The sequence below is a fragment of the Staurois parvus genome, unplaced genomic scaffold (assembly GCF_062004578.1).
Source record: "Staurois parvus isolate SC_StPar_1 unplaced genomic scaffold, SC_StPar_1.0 ptg000061l, whole genome shotgun sequence".
Classification (NCBI taxonomy): domain Eukaryota; kingdom Metazoa; phylum Chordata; class Amphibia; order Anura; family Ranidae; genus Staurois; species Staurois parvus.
The window spans coordinates 3771874-3787071 of NW_028317857.1; the positions used below are offsets into that span (position 1 = coordinate 3771874).

The 15198-nt window shown below is 40.3% G+C and overlaps 1 protein-coding gene across 1 annotated transcript in view; it reads right to left on the reverse strand.

The window, feature by feature from the left end:
* Positions 1–15198, reverse strand: part of NRP1 (neuropilin 1) — a 234722-nt gene that overhangs the window by 217259 nt on the left and 2265 nt on the right. Inside the window, exon 2 of the mRNA XM_089668696.1 lies at positions 8262–8436. Coding sequence (XP_089524822.1) covers positions 8262–8436 — 175 coding nt within the window. The remainder of the gene's footprint in view (positions 1–8261; positions 8437–15198) is intronic.

Sequence of the window (15198 nt, forward strand, 5' to 3'; positions counted from 1 at the left end):
CAAAACTTGGTGCATCTCTTCATGGTAGCTAATCATCTTTTAACTTCAGCTTGTTCAATTATGCTTTGACAACAAAACTGGAAGCTGATTGGTTTCTATGCATAACTGCATCAGATTTTGCACTCTTCAGTTTTTAGTAATCCAACCCCCATTGTATTATAGGGTGTCACTCTTTCTCATCTCAAGAATATAAGAATTACAGTCAAATTAAGTCTAGTCTGTAGACTTCACCTCTGCAACATCTATAAGATATGCCTGCTCTTAACCTCAGAAACTACTAAGCAACTCATTCACTCCCTGGTTATCTCTCGCCTTGACTATTATAACTCCCTCCTCATTGGCCTACCTCATCGCAGGTTATCCCCTCTTCAGTCTATCATGAATGCTGCTGCCAGACTCATCCACCTTACTATCCGTTCCATATCTGCCATCCCTCTCTGCCAATCCCTCCACTGGCTTCCTGTTGCCCAACGGATATAATTCAAAACATTAACAATAACATATAAAGACATTTATAACTCTTTCCCAAATTACATCACCGATCTTGTCTCCAGATACCACCCAAACCATACTCTCCGCTCCTTGCACAACCTCCTGCTCTCTAGCTCCCTTTTCTCCTCCTCCCATGCTCGTCTCCAGGACTTTTCCAGAGCTTCCCCCTTCCTCTGGAACTCTCTACCCCAATTTATGAGACTATCGCCTACTCTGCTCCCTTTTAGGCGATCTCTGAAAACCTATCTCTTTAGGGAAGCCTATCCTGCCCTCAGCTAATAATGGAATCTTCTATTCCTCCTACCAGTCCATCCCCCACAGTTATTACCTTTTGTACCACTAGCCCCTCCCTCTTAGATTGTAAGCTCCAAGGAGCAGGGCCCTCCTAATCCTCTTGTATTGAACTGTATTGTTGCTGTATTGTCTCCCGTTATATTGTAAAGCGCTGAGCAAACTGTAGGAGCTATATAAATCCTATATAATAATAATAATAATTCACACAAGTATCACATATGTAAAATGTAAAACAATCATGGTCAGGTTATTTTATAAAATGCACATTAACTGATGTTAACTGATGTAAATGCAGATGGATATATTTAAACAAATGTACATTGATGCTGTTGGTAAAGCAGGATAATGCAAAGCTAGTCTGTCAAATGTAACATGTCACTATTGACAAGTCAGTATTTTACCTATACATAGACATAAAACATTCATAAATAGCAGTATAAATAATTCTCCAGTCCACCCAGTCAACACTCTTAATAATGTGTGTCTAGGCATCCTTCACTAATGTAAAGAGCTTTGAAAGAACAGTCATTAACTCTTATACACAGAAAATAGGACAGAATGACAGTACTACAACCCAATCACAACCTCAACCAAGGCTTCCAAATTAAATAATGACACCCCCCCCCCCCTTATCTTGGTGGGCTTGGTGAAAATGTACTTTGTAGAGGGCAGAGAGGACAGGAATTTTTCTCTCTCCGTAGATACAAGGACAGGGACTCAGGTCACTCTACACCAGGGGCCAGCACTGAAAAGTTAATAATAAACCTACCCAATTAAGTCAGGCATTTCACTCTCTCAACTGTTTGTACTAATTGAAAATCCTACTATGTGCGCATCCCGAAGAAACATGTAACTACAGGCAGCGTAGGGGGTCCATATTGCACCTAAGTTTACTAGGATAGCAAATCAAGTAAACCTATATAATGTTTTTTTATAAAGTTACACATAATACATATTTAAAAAAAGGTTAAATAAGTGAACTTGCTACTGGAAGATTAAAGTTCTAAGTGTGCTGTGAACTAGTCAGAGACACAAACCAATCTAGTCAGCAATTCTACCTGCATGTATAATTGAAATATCACCTAGTCAAAGCCCTATACCATTGTAGAACCATAGTTGCTTGGGCTGGCTGAGAATGGATCTGGCAACCACCTGTTACTCATGGTCTCAGCAGATGTCTGCTGGCCAACCAATCTCCAAGTAAATGACTTATTGGTTAGGTTAGAAAAATCTAGTCCTTCTACCCCTTCCCCTCATTAAGTATAAACATGACCGCTTTGTCATGTTTATACATGGGCTAGTCCATCATTTTGACTAAGAACAGTGGACTCCTGTCTGAAAGTGCAACCACATTATGTTTAACAATAGTGTTAGTTTTTATGATCTTACAGCACTGGGGTATTTGAAGCAATTCCCCTTAGAGACACTAACTGTATGCTGTATGTTCCCTTATAAAATATTCCATTAGATTGCTTTGATTCTATCCATTTTTGTTTGTGGATGTCTCATTATAATATAATCTAATAGAAAGTACTTGTGTTGCCCAAGCAGCTAATCAAATGTCTTCCTTAGAACCCGCAGTGGAAATATAAAAAGTGGTACATCAATAATTGTATAAGCAATGCATGACACTTTTCCCTCCGACAGTTCAACATCTTCTGAAATAAAATGTTTTAGAGTAGCCATTATCAGCTAGGATGCCATGGAGCTCTAGGGTTCCTTCAGAGGTGGCTAAGGGTTCCTTGAGCTGTGGCTAGTTGACTTGCCATCTGTGCCTACATAGTTTCAGAGCCAATGCTACTTGGCAAAACCAGCAGCATGACCCAATTATCTTTTTTAGCTGTCTGTAAGGGCGGCATTCTACCAATATAAGGGACAATTTCCCCACTGACTTGACTGAATTGGTATTAGTAAGGGTTCCCTGAGACCTAAAACATATTTTAGGGGTTTCTTTAGGGTGAAAAAGCTGGGAAATTCCATTTTAGAGTAAATACATCAATCTAAATGTAGTAACATTTACAAATTGTATTCATTAAAAAGTCGCCCTAAGCTTAAACCTTTACCATACTGTGTAGACAGCAGGTGCAGCGTATGTATAGAGGGAACATGTTTAATTCAATAACCAAGGTTCTAGAAGAAACCCTGGGACCAAAACTCTTATCTTTTGCATCCATTTTTGGAGAATGTGGGAAAGAGGCTGAAATTATAAGTCACATAGAAAGCTATAGGTTTCCTCGCCTCAAGCTACTTGGAAATAAACATAGCAGCCTTCATTAATATTACCATTTTACAAGGCACATATTTATTTTACGGCTGAATGGGTCTCACGGCAGATGACGTTCATGTGCACTAAACATTGGGAACCAATTAAAAGACCAGTAAAAATTCAGAATGGAATTTCCTTCAGTTTCCAAAAACCACATGCCTCTCTGTTGCGCACCAGTGAGCTTCCGAAAGCCTGAATGCCTGTGTCCTTGAGCTTGTTTTCCATTTGTATACGATCTGCTTGGTGACGCATGGCACTTGTACACAACAATGAATGCTTCTTTTCTGTATGGTTACACCCATCATTTTACATTCTCATCAATTACAGTGCCACTGCAAACTCTTGTAAGAGACCAACTGTATAGAAAATGTAGGATATTAATGACGGGAAACAGAGCCACCGTTTCCGGAACTCAAACAGCAGCAGAAGCAGAAAAGAAAAGAAAACTAATTCTACACTTCTATAGGCATTACTGGCCTTTAGACCAGTTCAGATCATCAGTCAAGATTAAAAACGCTGGTATCCTTATAACATTGCGGTTGATCTCCAGGCAGATAAAAGACACAAATTATTATAGATCTGTATTCATTAATAAGTAAGTAGTGTGACTAAAGATGAGCTCATCAGTCTGCTGCTTCTTTTCCTCTATCCAATCACAATCTGGGGGAGGGACAAGACCTGTAAGTGCTACCTAAATGCAGACGAGAAAAATCAGGTCTTCTGTCCTGCCAGACAAGAATTTACATTGTGACAAAGCTGAATGGACTGGATGACTAACTTGTGTAAGAATGATGTAGATACAGTACTTACCCATTTTTCAGACCACTTCGGTCCAGTCAAATGAGCCCCTGTGTCAGCTAGCGGCAGCTGCAGGGGAGAGGAGAGGTTAACAAGTAGGAATGCCTGGGAGTGGCGACATCACCCATAGGCTCCTGTGACCCATCTGTTGTCGGCGGTCCCTTCTCTCCCTTGCAGCCGCCCATGACTGATATAGAAGAGCTGGATCACATGACCGGACTGGACCAGGCTGAAAATAGGTAAGTATACACAACTTTCTTTTACAGGTTAGTCAGCATAGGTGTTAGGATGGGGGAAGGGGATATTTTAAGACTAGTTAAGTTTTAGCTGGAATTCTACTTTAAAGCAGAGCTCCACCCAAAAGGGGAAGTTCCGCTTTAAGGACTGGTCCCCCGTACCCATTAAGGATTGGCACCTTTGGGGGGCAAGGGGGAGCGGGTACCCGAATTTGATGGGTATCCGCTCCCCCTTCCGGTCCGATCGCCTATTCGACCGGAAGTGGAAGGTGTCCTCCCTCCCTGTAGTCTTTTTTGAACACGTGACAGGTCTCAGAAGACTACAGGACCATTCACGAAGCGCAGCGCTACTTGCGTGTCACAGCCGGGTGCCCACACTGAAGATGCCGACCTCCTGGAATACAGGACAGCCGGTGAACCGGGCTGCGGGGGACACACCGAGGGACTGAGGGACAGGTAAGTGGCTGTTTTTTAAAAGTAAGCAGCTACAGTTTTTGTAGCTGCTGACTTTTATTTTTTGACAGGGTGAATGGAACTCGGCTTTAAGATGGAAAAAGACACTGTTAAGCTTGAGTGCAGACAACAATTCTTTGGACCGTAAAAAGCTGACATCTCTTTTTGGCTGTGACTGCAGAAACATTACCATTTATAGATTTATAAGAGGGATTCCAAAATGTGTCTCTGACACAGATCATTGGTTTATGTTTTATAGATGGAGTCACAAGAGGACAGACAATACAGTGGCTGACCCAGTGATCCCTGGAAGAGATTTGTCTTATGTCCCTATTTGGGAAACAAAAGATGATATAAACTTAGTACAACGTACTCCAGCTGTCATCTATTTCAACTGTTTCTTCTACAATCAGCAATTCTACATTGTTTAGAAAGAACAAAACTCAAATTCAAGTTTATCTCAAATGACCCGATAAAAAGATATCTATGACAATAACTTTACTTGAGCTATTTAGAATGAAAACAGCTTTTCTCACCCAGGGTTCCTTCAACAGTTGCTAGGGGTTCCTTGAGCAACTTCTTTCTCTAAGATGAGTAACCACTGACAACAATGATCTTTTAGCTATCTTTAAGGGGGAATTCTTCCCAATGACCACATAAGGAGCATTCTTCCCAGTGAGTGTCATATTAATATACCGTGAGCTGCAGATACAGTTAATATTAGCATGGGTTCCCCGATCCCAGAAGGTTATTTCAAGGGTTCCTCCATGGTAAAACGGTTGAGCAAGGTTGGTTTAAAAGCTCAGCCGTTGCCATCATGCTACAGGAGGAGTTGCTAATCCATGGCACTCCAGCTGTGGTGAAACTACAAATCCCATCATGCCTCTGCCTCTGGGAGTCTTACCTAAGGCTGTTAGAATCTTGCAATACCTAATGGGATATGCAGTTCCAAATTAGCTGAGGTTCCCTACCCTTGGGCTTCACCAACATGCTTCACAGTGAGCCATTTACTATATTTTCTCAATGGATCTCTGAATAAGAGCAATTACCACAAACACATTATAACAAAAATCCATTCTATATTATATAAGACAAATCTTAAAAATTCAGCAAACATTAAAGTGTCCTTGTGACATGGATAAAAAAGCTGAAACAGAGCTTCTATACAACTATATTACTAATACTTCCAGCATGTGGCTACTTCATTGACCTCTTGGTAGAACCACAGCATGCAGCGGGGACACGATATCTGACACAATGGAAGTAATGGACAGCAGCAGTGGCCTAAACTCTAAAAGGCCCCTTTCACATCAGTGCGTTGCAAGAATGCACATTTTTTGATGTTTTTTTTGTGCATTAGCATTGTGCAACATTCAAGTGAATGGGCTGCCCTACATGTGACAAACATGGCAAAGAACTTCCTGATCCTTGTTTGGGCCTCACAAGTTTTGGTGTGTTTTTGGTTCATTTTGTCTGCTAGTCACATTTGATGTGCCATTGAGAATTAATGTCAATGCAAACCTGATGTGTATTGTAGTGCATTTTTTTGTGTGTTCACAGAATGCATAGATGTGAATGGGGCCTAAGAGAGTTAAGATTAATGTTTCCACCTACCGGACAGGAAAGTACCAGTAATCTTTTAATACAGAGTATGTCTCATTTCAGATAGATTATGCTAGACATGGCGCTATAAACAATGAAATGTATTTGCTAAGAGGCATTTTATTCCAAGAGCTTGATTTACTAACATGAATGTTTTCAGTGATATGTTTCAAACATATTCCATCAAAAAGTCACTATAAATTGCTGAAATCTACACACAAGACTAAAACATAATTCATAACACTGCTGACAAAACACAGTCCAGTATCAGAGAGACACCACAATCAACACTGTATCCTCGTTTAAGAACAGATGGCAGAGCTGAGCCAGCGATGAGTCAATCAGAATGGATTATATGAAGTAGCTTCTTACATAAGCGCTTATGTAATAAGATTCATAACAGCAACACTGTACTGTGACGCATGTAAACCAATCAGGGATCAGTTTTAGATATAAATATATATTTTATAAAATATAATATATTTTTAATATAATAATACATATAATTATTATTAATAATAATAATAATAATAACAACAATAATAATTATAATATGAAATTCAATATATATATATATATATATATATATATATATATATATATATATATTGAATTTCAGATTATAATTATTATTGTTGTTATTATTATTATTATTAATTATATTTATTATTATATTAAAAAAAATAACATAAAAATATATTTGATAAATATATATATATATAATATATTTTTATGTTATTTTATTTTTTTAATATAATAATATAGATATTATTATTAACAATAATAATAATTAGAAGCAGCTCAATAATTTTTGAAAGCAGGACAAGCACTTGCAAAAATTTACTAAGGACAGGTTCACTTTATAATAAAACTTGCACCCCCCACCCACAGCTCCCTAATCCACTCTAATCCAACAGAACGCCCCCCCCCCAGGTGCCATTTTTTCTTTTTGCAGCACTGATGGGAGCAGGGCCAAGTTCAAGTCCTCTGGGAAGTTCCTGAAGCAGTGCAGGAAGAATCAGAATGAGGCTGTAAATACTGCTGGAGGTAAGTAGGCATCTTGGTTGGTGGTGGTTTAGATGAGATTATTAGGTTTAGGTTAGGTTTTCATTATAAAGTGAACCTGTCACTCAAGAGCCATTGTGATGTACAATAGCCTGTAGCATCCAGCCTTTGCTAAACCATATCCTAATCACAACACTACCTGCCTGGAGTTTGCATGTTCTCTCTGTGCTTGCATGGGTTTCCTCTGGGTACTCAGATTTCCTCCCACACTCCAAAGACATGCTGGTAGGCTATTTACCTCCTGTCTAAACTGGCCCTAGTATGTGTATGTATGAATGTGAGGTTGCGGGTTTAGATTGTAAGCTCTTTGATGGCAGGGATCGTTGTGAATGTACAATATGGAAAACACTGTGTCAATTGTTTGGCTATATAAATACTTGTAATAATGATAATTTCTGATTAGTTGCTGCCTTTTCTATTTTCTTCTGGAATAATTTACATGACTTCAATGCAAACACCTCCTGCAGCCTGGCTCGGCATCACAGGCTATGCCGCCCAGAAATTGCTGTATGTGCATTCAACGTAGGCAGCGATAAACCCTCTCAAAGGAAGAGCTTAATATGTACATACATATGCATTATTTACAGCAAGCAAATGAGAGCAGAGCCTGAGGCTCCGGCTACAAAATGGAACAGACATTACGGCACTGACATGCTCTGCGGAGCCAAGGCACAGGGAAGTGTATTTGGAGGAGGCGGCGGTGAGGCATATGTCAGGCCATTAGAGCCTTCACTCCTGCTTTCTGCTGAAATATTTTTTTCTTTCTTTTCTCAGGAATGAATTGGAACAGGCACATCAATGAGATGAAAACCAGGCAATGCATCGGTAAGGTGGATAACAAGAACACGCTTCACTTCCAGCGAACAGAACATTTAGATTTAATATCTCGGCCTCGAATAAATGATCTGACATGGGTTTCAATCCCCGATCGATCATAAAGTGACACACACAGGCGATGCTCCTTAGTAACCCATGAACTGTAGAGACTGGTACCAGCAGTTGCCTATGGTGACCAGCAGGTGGCGCCCAAGCCTTGACAGTCTGATTCTACTTACTTGCACTCCCGGTCTTCTAAGTCGAAGTGAGGGTTGAAGTTGATGGCGATCCTCTGGTACTTCTCAGGGGCTTGTATAATCCACTCACATCTCTGGGATTGGTAGTAGGTTGAAGGATATCCAGGGGAGGTCAGATAGTGGGGTTCCTTTACCTTTATAGTTTCACCACATTTATCTGCATGGAAAAAAGAAAAGTTGCAATCAGATAGATCTGCATAATTGTGCATTTAATTGCCTGCTCTGATGTTTTTTTTTTCTTTTCTTTGCTCTCCCTATACCATTTTCGTTCTTTTCTGGGGAGGAAATGATTTAAATGTTAATGCACTGAAATGTCAACCACTAAACCCGCGGTTGGAATGGAGTGATTCTCGCCTTAATTGGAAGCCATGATGTAAATTAGATAGACACCGCAACTTAATAAGGCTTCCTTCCATCAGAAACCTACAGAAGCTTTGCAGCCCTTTCAGGGTTAGATGTGCAGTAGTAGTGACAATCACATCTGGACACTTTGCAGGCTCCAGATCACTGCTGAGCAGTGTAATCTTATTATGTGACATGTTTAAGTGGCTATGCACTAAAAAGATAGCATGAGCCCCCTGCCCTGACTTTACATGATAAACCTTTGCTGAGTCACTGAACATTAGTGTCTGTTTTGGCTCAAAGCAGTTCCAGCCTTTGTCCATCTCATCCAGATGAACAGCCATTCCTCGAACCTGCAGTCCATTTGGTAATGCAGACAGCAGTTTTTGTTATATTCTATCGCAGAGAAGAGTCGATCATGAGTTTCCTTCCTGAAAATACTTACTTAAAAAAGCAAGGATGGGTAGTATAGTAAATGCATGTATTTATTTGCATATTTCACGCATATGTGTACATGCGCGTAAAATTTTTTCTAGCTTGAGTCATACATGTGTGTATTTGCATGTATATGTGGGGACGTGTGTGAAATACTGTCCAGCAACACAGATTTTTGTCATTCTCTTTTTACTGATCTATACGTGTCGCAAGTTTATGTACTTGTGTGTACAGGCCCATTAACAACAATGGGCTACATTTAGATCAGCAAAAAAAAAAAACCTGAATAAGTAAAAACATGGCGTTTTTAGGCATCTCTGTGCAAGAGGACAAAAAGAGACCTTGTGGTCACATCTTTTTTTCTTTTTCTATCCCTTAAGAATATATGTGAATTTAATGTAATTTATGCATTTTATTTACTTGTAAAAACCTAAGTTTTGTAACATTGAGACTGCTGATAGGGGTCGCCATCTTGGATGTGATGTCAGTAGCCCCAGCAGACTCAGAGCTGTCACTCTATAGTATTCCCCTTAGCTCCTCCATGGCAGCTACATACAAGCTTATGGAGGGAGGTAAAGGGAGGGGCTAAGGAGTTGGACCAGCACAGACAGTAATTAGACACTCCCAGAAGGGGAGGGGACTATGGTGTGTAACAACAGAGCGTGATGTGCTGATCTATTGTATCCAACCCAATATATCCAGAACCTTTAAGTGTCATGTGGGAATTGTAGGTATAATGTAATACTGTGTCTATATTCTGGACCTAACTGCACACAGTCTTATGACTCTCTGCACACTTGGCATCAAGCAAAATGCACGTTCGGTAGGGCATATACATGTGATTCCAAAGCCCGTGCAGACTCTTATCCTAAATAAAGTATGAATACTCCTGAGTTTATCTTGCTGCCCTGCTTTACAGTATCAAATATGTGGTTAAAGAGGATTCACACTTTAATCACTCCACCTTGAATTGCCCGTAGACTTTCAAGGGCAGTCATTTGTGTACACATGATCTGACCACCCTAAGGAACGACCATTGGCAGGGGATGGGTGGCACTCCCATTGTTGCTCTATTTAACCCAGCCATTTTCATCCAGGGTTCTGTGGAACCCTAGGGTCTTCCAGAGGTTGCATGGTCTAAGGATTCCTTAAGCTGTGGCTATTTGACCTAGCATTTGATGGCGCCTACATAGTACAAGATCCATCACCACTTGGAAGACCCAATGGCAAGACACCAATGTTCTTTATAGCTGTCTGTAAGGGTGGCATACTGACCATCACTATAAGGGGGCCATTCTTCCTACAGAGCATCAATATAAGGAACAATCTTCTCACTCATCACCAATATAAAGCGCATTAAACCAAGAAACTGCCAATGCATTTTGGAAGGATTTTCCTGTGACCTGCAAGGTCTTATACCTGCAAGGCCAGGGCAGGAGGGGTGGTCACCCAGGGAGCAATGGTATGGGAGGGTGCTGCCTCACTGCATGCAAGCTACAGAGCAGTGGCTCGCAACCAGCGGGACACAGCTTCATGTCTGCTGCAATAGCTACTGCTGCAATGCTGTACTCCAACATGCCCACTTTCTGCCTCATCTGCCCACCGCTGACATAAATGCACACTACAGGTGCAACCACTTTGTAGTCACAAGAAAGCAAGAAATTGGCCATGCATGGGTAGTGCACACTCAATACCAACCATGGACAGCCAAAGTGGGGGGTGGAGCAGAGAATGGGCATAAGGTGGTACAGTCATGCTATGGCATACATTAGAAGCTGAGGAGGGGGTGTAGTTCTATATCCTTGCACTGGGCACCGGTCAAACCTGTCCCGATACTGCTAACCTGCCAAACCCAGACAACTAATAACTGGGACTGGGGGCCTCCTCTAGACATCTGATTTTGCCCAATCTGGCCATAATATTACATAAAAAAAATTCCAGCTAGACGAAATTATGCTTTTAATAAATAAATGTAAGATAATGTCATGTTTTTGCAGTTATTACATTTCAGTATGTGTCTACAGAAACATTGCATCTTACATGTGAAAGTTTGATATCAAGTTATGCTCTAGGAGCTGCTAAATATCCGTAATTGTCTACAGAGTATTCTACAGGGAGTATGTGACCAATGAAAGAGCTATTTGATGTGAGCTTATTAATGAGATAACAGCCTCCAGGTTGATTTCATACCATAGAGCTAAATTTGCTGTACAAATTGTCATTTTGAATAATTATCTCTTGTGTCCAGCACAGTGCAGTGCTGAGAGTCCCTGAATGCCTGAATCTTTATGTCACATTGGTGAAAATGTAAAGAGAATGCTCCAAATCCACCAACATCCCACCAATGGTCCCTCTTCAACAGTATCACAAATTCAAGAAGTAAAAGTCATTTTGGCAGTTTCATTCTCTTCTATTGCAACAGGATCTAAGTTCAAGATCTAAGTTCAGTTTTTGCTGAATCATTCAAAATATGACATTGTCAGCTTTTTGGAGTAAAAGAAAAAATTAAATAAACTCATTCAAATAGCTGAGTAGTTGAATGGACTAATTAGAACTTGTTCACACAACTGTCTGCAGGCTGTCACAGCCCTTTCACGCTTTGGTACAAATCCAGAGCAGGGAAGGGTAGAACAGCAATAGAGAAAAATGGTGTTCTTTAAGGAACAAGGTATTTTCTGTCCCCATATAACCTGCCCTAGGAGAGACAGCAGACAAACGTGAGGGAAAAGTGGAACGCACTGTGCTCTCCCCTGATGCTGCGCTGAGGCTGGTTTCTGTGAAGCTCAGAGGAGACAGAAAATTATCCGTATAGAGATATAGAGAATGCTAGTTTTTTATGTCGTCCCACTCTTGTCCTTTTCATCAGCCCTCCAGGGCCAAAGCCTCTATAGAAGTCTTTCTCAACCTCCTTTACCCCAAAGGAACACTATGTCATCCCACTCTTGACCTTTTCATTAGCCTTCCAGGGCCAAAGCCTTTATAGCAACCTTTATTAACCACTTTTACCCCAAAGGAACCCTTGAAATAACGTTAAGGTCTTAGGGAACCCCTACTCACATTAATTATATCTACAGTTCACAGTTTGAACAGTAACTTATGCAAACATAAACAAAGCATGTGATATACACATTTAACACCCAGGGCTGTTCTATACAACATTATTTTCAACAACATAATGTTAATCAAATAATAATAGGGGCTGGAAAAATGTAGACCATGAAAACTGTAGTGCCCTTTATGTTGGTGGTCAGTGCAGTGACCCCTTACATTGGTGGTCATTTCATTGACCCCTTACATTGGTGGTCATTGCACTGACCCCTTATATTTGTGGTGAGTGGGAAAAGAACTCCTTACATTGATGGTCATTAGAAGGGGGCCCCCATTATACTGGTGGTCATGGAAAGTATGGTTCATACATTGGTGTAGGAAGAATGGTCCCTTACAGATAGATAAAAAAACCATTGGGGTTAGCTTTAATGTATATAAGAGGCAGAAATTGCTCTAGGAACCCGTAGCTAACTCTGGAGGAATCTTACAGTTCAATGGAACCCTGGTTGAGAAAGGCCGCTCTATGGCATGAACATTAACAAAGCCCTAGCGAAGTTCTTAGGATGCACACACATGGCTCCCCTTATTTCTGATAACGCTTTCTGTTTCTATATCCTGCTCCCTAATAGATTCCCCATGGAAGGGGAAATAGCATCACTGGCTCTCAGCGTGAATTTCTAAATGTACAGATTTTTTATTACAGCAAAACCAGGTCAATTGGAAATGAAAAGAATATGCCCATGAAAAATGCATATCGCTTGCTGTAGCAGCAGCAACATTGTAGATGTCTCCTGTCATGAATTAAAGTAAGAAATATGAGTTTCATTAACAGTGTTTGTTAAGCAAAGTGTTTTTGTGTGTCGGAGGGTGCCCAGGAAGGGGGTAATGGTGTAATAAACACCCAGGGCTGGGATAGGATGGGGAGGAGACATTGGGGCTGATGAATGTACAAACTGAAGCAGAAATCAAGAACAAGAAACCTCTTGGTTCAGTTTATTGTTTTTTTATTATCCTATAATAGCTCTATCATATTCCATGGCAGTTTACAGCACATGTAATATATCTTTGGAAATACAGCACACAACATAAGGTAAGAGATAAAGGGATCCTAAGCTCATTACAAACTTATTGGCCGTAACAGTCATTATTTTTTTTGCCATATAACTGTTTTTTTTTAATCCTATTGACTATGATTGTAAAAATGACAGTTGTTATAGTTAAGGCTGACTATCCCAACCCTTTTACATCAGAGGAACCATTAAAAAAAATTTGAGTCACAGGGAACCCCTGCTAATTAGTGCATTGGAGATCTGTGGGAAAGAGGCCTCATATTGGTGTTCAGTGTGAAGAAATGCCACTTTACATTGGTTGTCAGAATACAGCTCTTCCAGGCAGCCAAAAAGGTCATTAGTATTATTGGTTTGCTATATGGACACTATCAGACAGGTCAATTAGCCATAGTCCAAGGAACCCCCAGCAACCTCTGAAGAAACGCTAGAGCTCCACAGAAACCTTGGTGGAGCATAGCTGGTATGTATATAGTATATATATTTAAAGCTATTAGTATCATATATATATATATATATATATATATATATATATATATATATTAAACTGTAGCTGCTACATACTGTACCTACTTGCCAAAAACCATATGTACACTTATGGATCTTAGAAGAACAAATATCAGTAAAGAATCCTGAAGCTTATGTGAAGTATTAGAGAAGGAGGGCTAAAAAGAAAGAAGAAAAAAAGACGATGCCAAGAGAGAAGACAGAATCTTCCTAGAGAATGCAAAAAATAAAACCTCATTGGTTGCATTGGGCAAAGGCTCCAGTTTTGCTCAACATTTCTTTTCTGCAATTTGAATAAGTTGTCCCCACCTGTATCCACTCTAGAAGCGAACACAGAGAGATATACTTCCAGAGCACAGAGGAGACTGATAACAGTCCCTATTAAAACCACCTCCTGCTCCTAGCTAACAGCATGGAAAGGGGGATCTGGCAGGCGCTGACATAAACCAGTGTTGGTCCCAGTCACTTGACACAGTCACTTAGTACAACATTCAGCCACAATCCTGTACCAAGCACTGCTGTCTAATCTGTGACTTCTGAGACAGTGACACCATAATAAGATAATATGGTTTGTGCTTGCTTCTGCTCCATTTCACCAATGTACAGCATTGATGAGGACAGTTCCTTGACCATTAGACCTCAAGAAAAAGGTTAATGAATGAATTTAAAAGACTATGATATCTGGACTCAGTTCCTAGAGGTCTGCTGCTTTGCACTCGGGGTTAATGGCAATGCTGACTCCACTAAGGTCATTAAACAGTCCCTAACCACTCCGACTTTAGATAATAGTGTCTGCTAGTAATACAGTTTAGCAAAGTGCTGCTCTGTGTATCAGCTATTTCCTGGCAAGTATGTGCCCGACTCTTCTCATTACAGGGAAATCTTTAATCAACAGTCATGTAGAGGAGAAGACTGGAGGCAGCATAGAACACCATCTACCTTACACTACATAATAAACATAATCTATACACTGGAGTCTGGGGGGGGGGGGGGGAGTAAGACCTGACCCTAGACAACTCCATGCTTATAGGAAGGGAAATGCTAGCAGATCCAAAATGTAGATAGCAACATTCTTAGCAAAGTTGTCTTTATTGTACTTGTGTAATTTCTTTTACCTTTACAAATAATATTTACACACATATTAAGTCAGAATTGTACGTTTACAAATAGTAAGATTTGATTGTCGATAGGCATCTCAACCCCTGGCTGGAATTGATATGAATTAGAAAAGTGTGGTACTCCAACTGTTGAAGAACTACAAGATCCAACATGCTTGCATATACCCATTTCCTACAGGATGCCCAATCCTATCAATATGCACAAAGCTCCACCAACCTCATGCAATGTTCACACCCTCAGGTACTTCCTATATAGCAGACTGGCACATTCCAAGACCAGAATAACCAACTAGTGTCCTCCTGGCACAGGCTATACAATAATCTCCTAGGCACAGGCTGGTACTACTCAACTGTCACTTACTAACTGACACAAAAGCCTTGAGTATCATGCCTGTAAAGCCA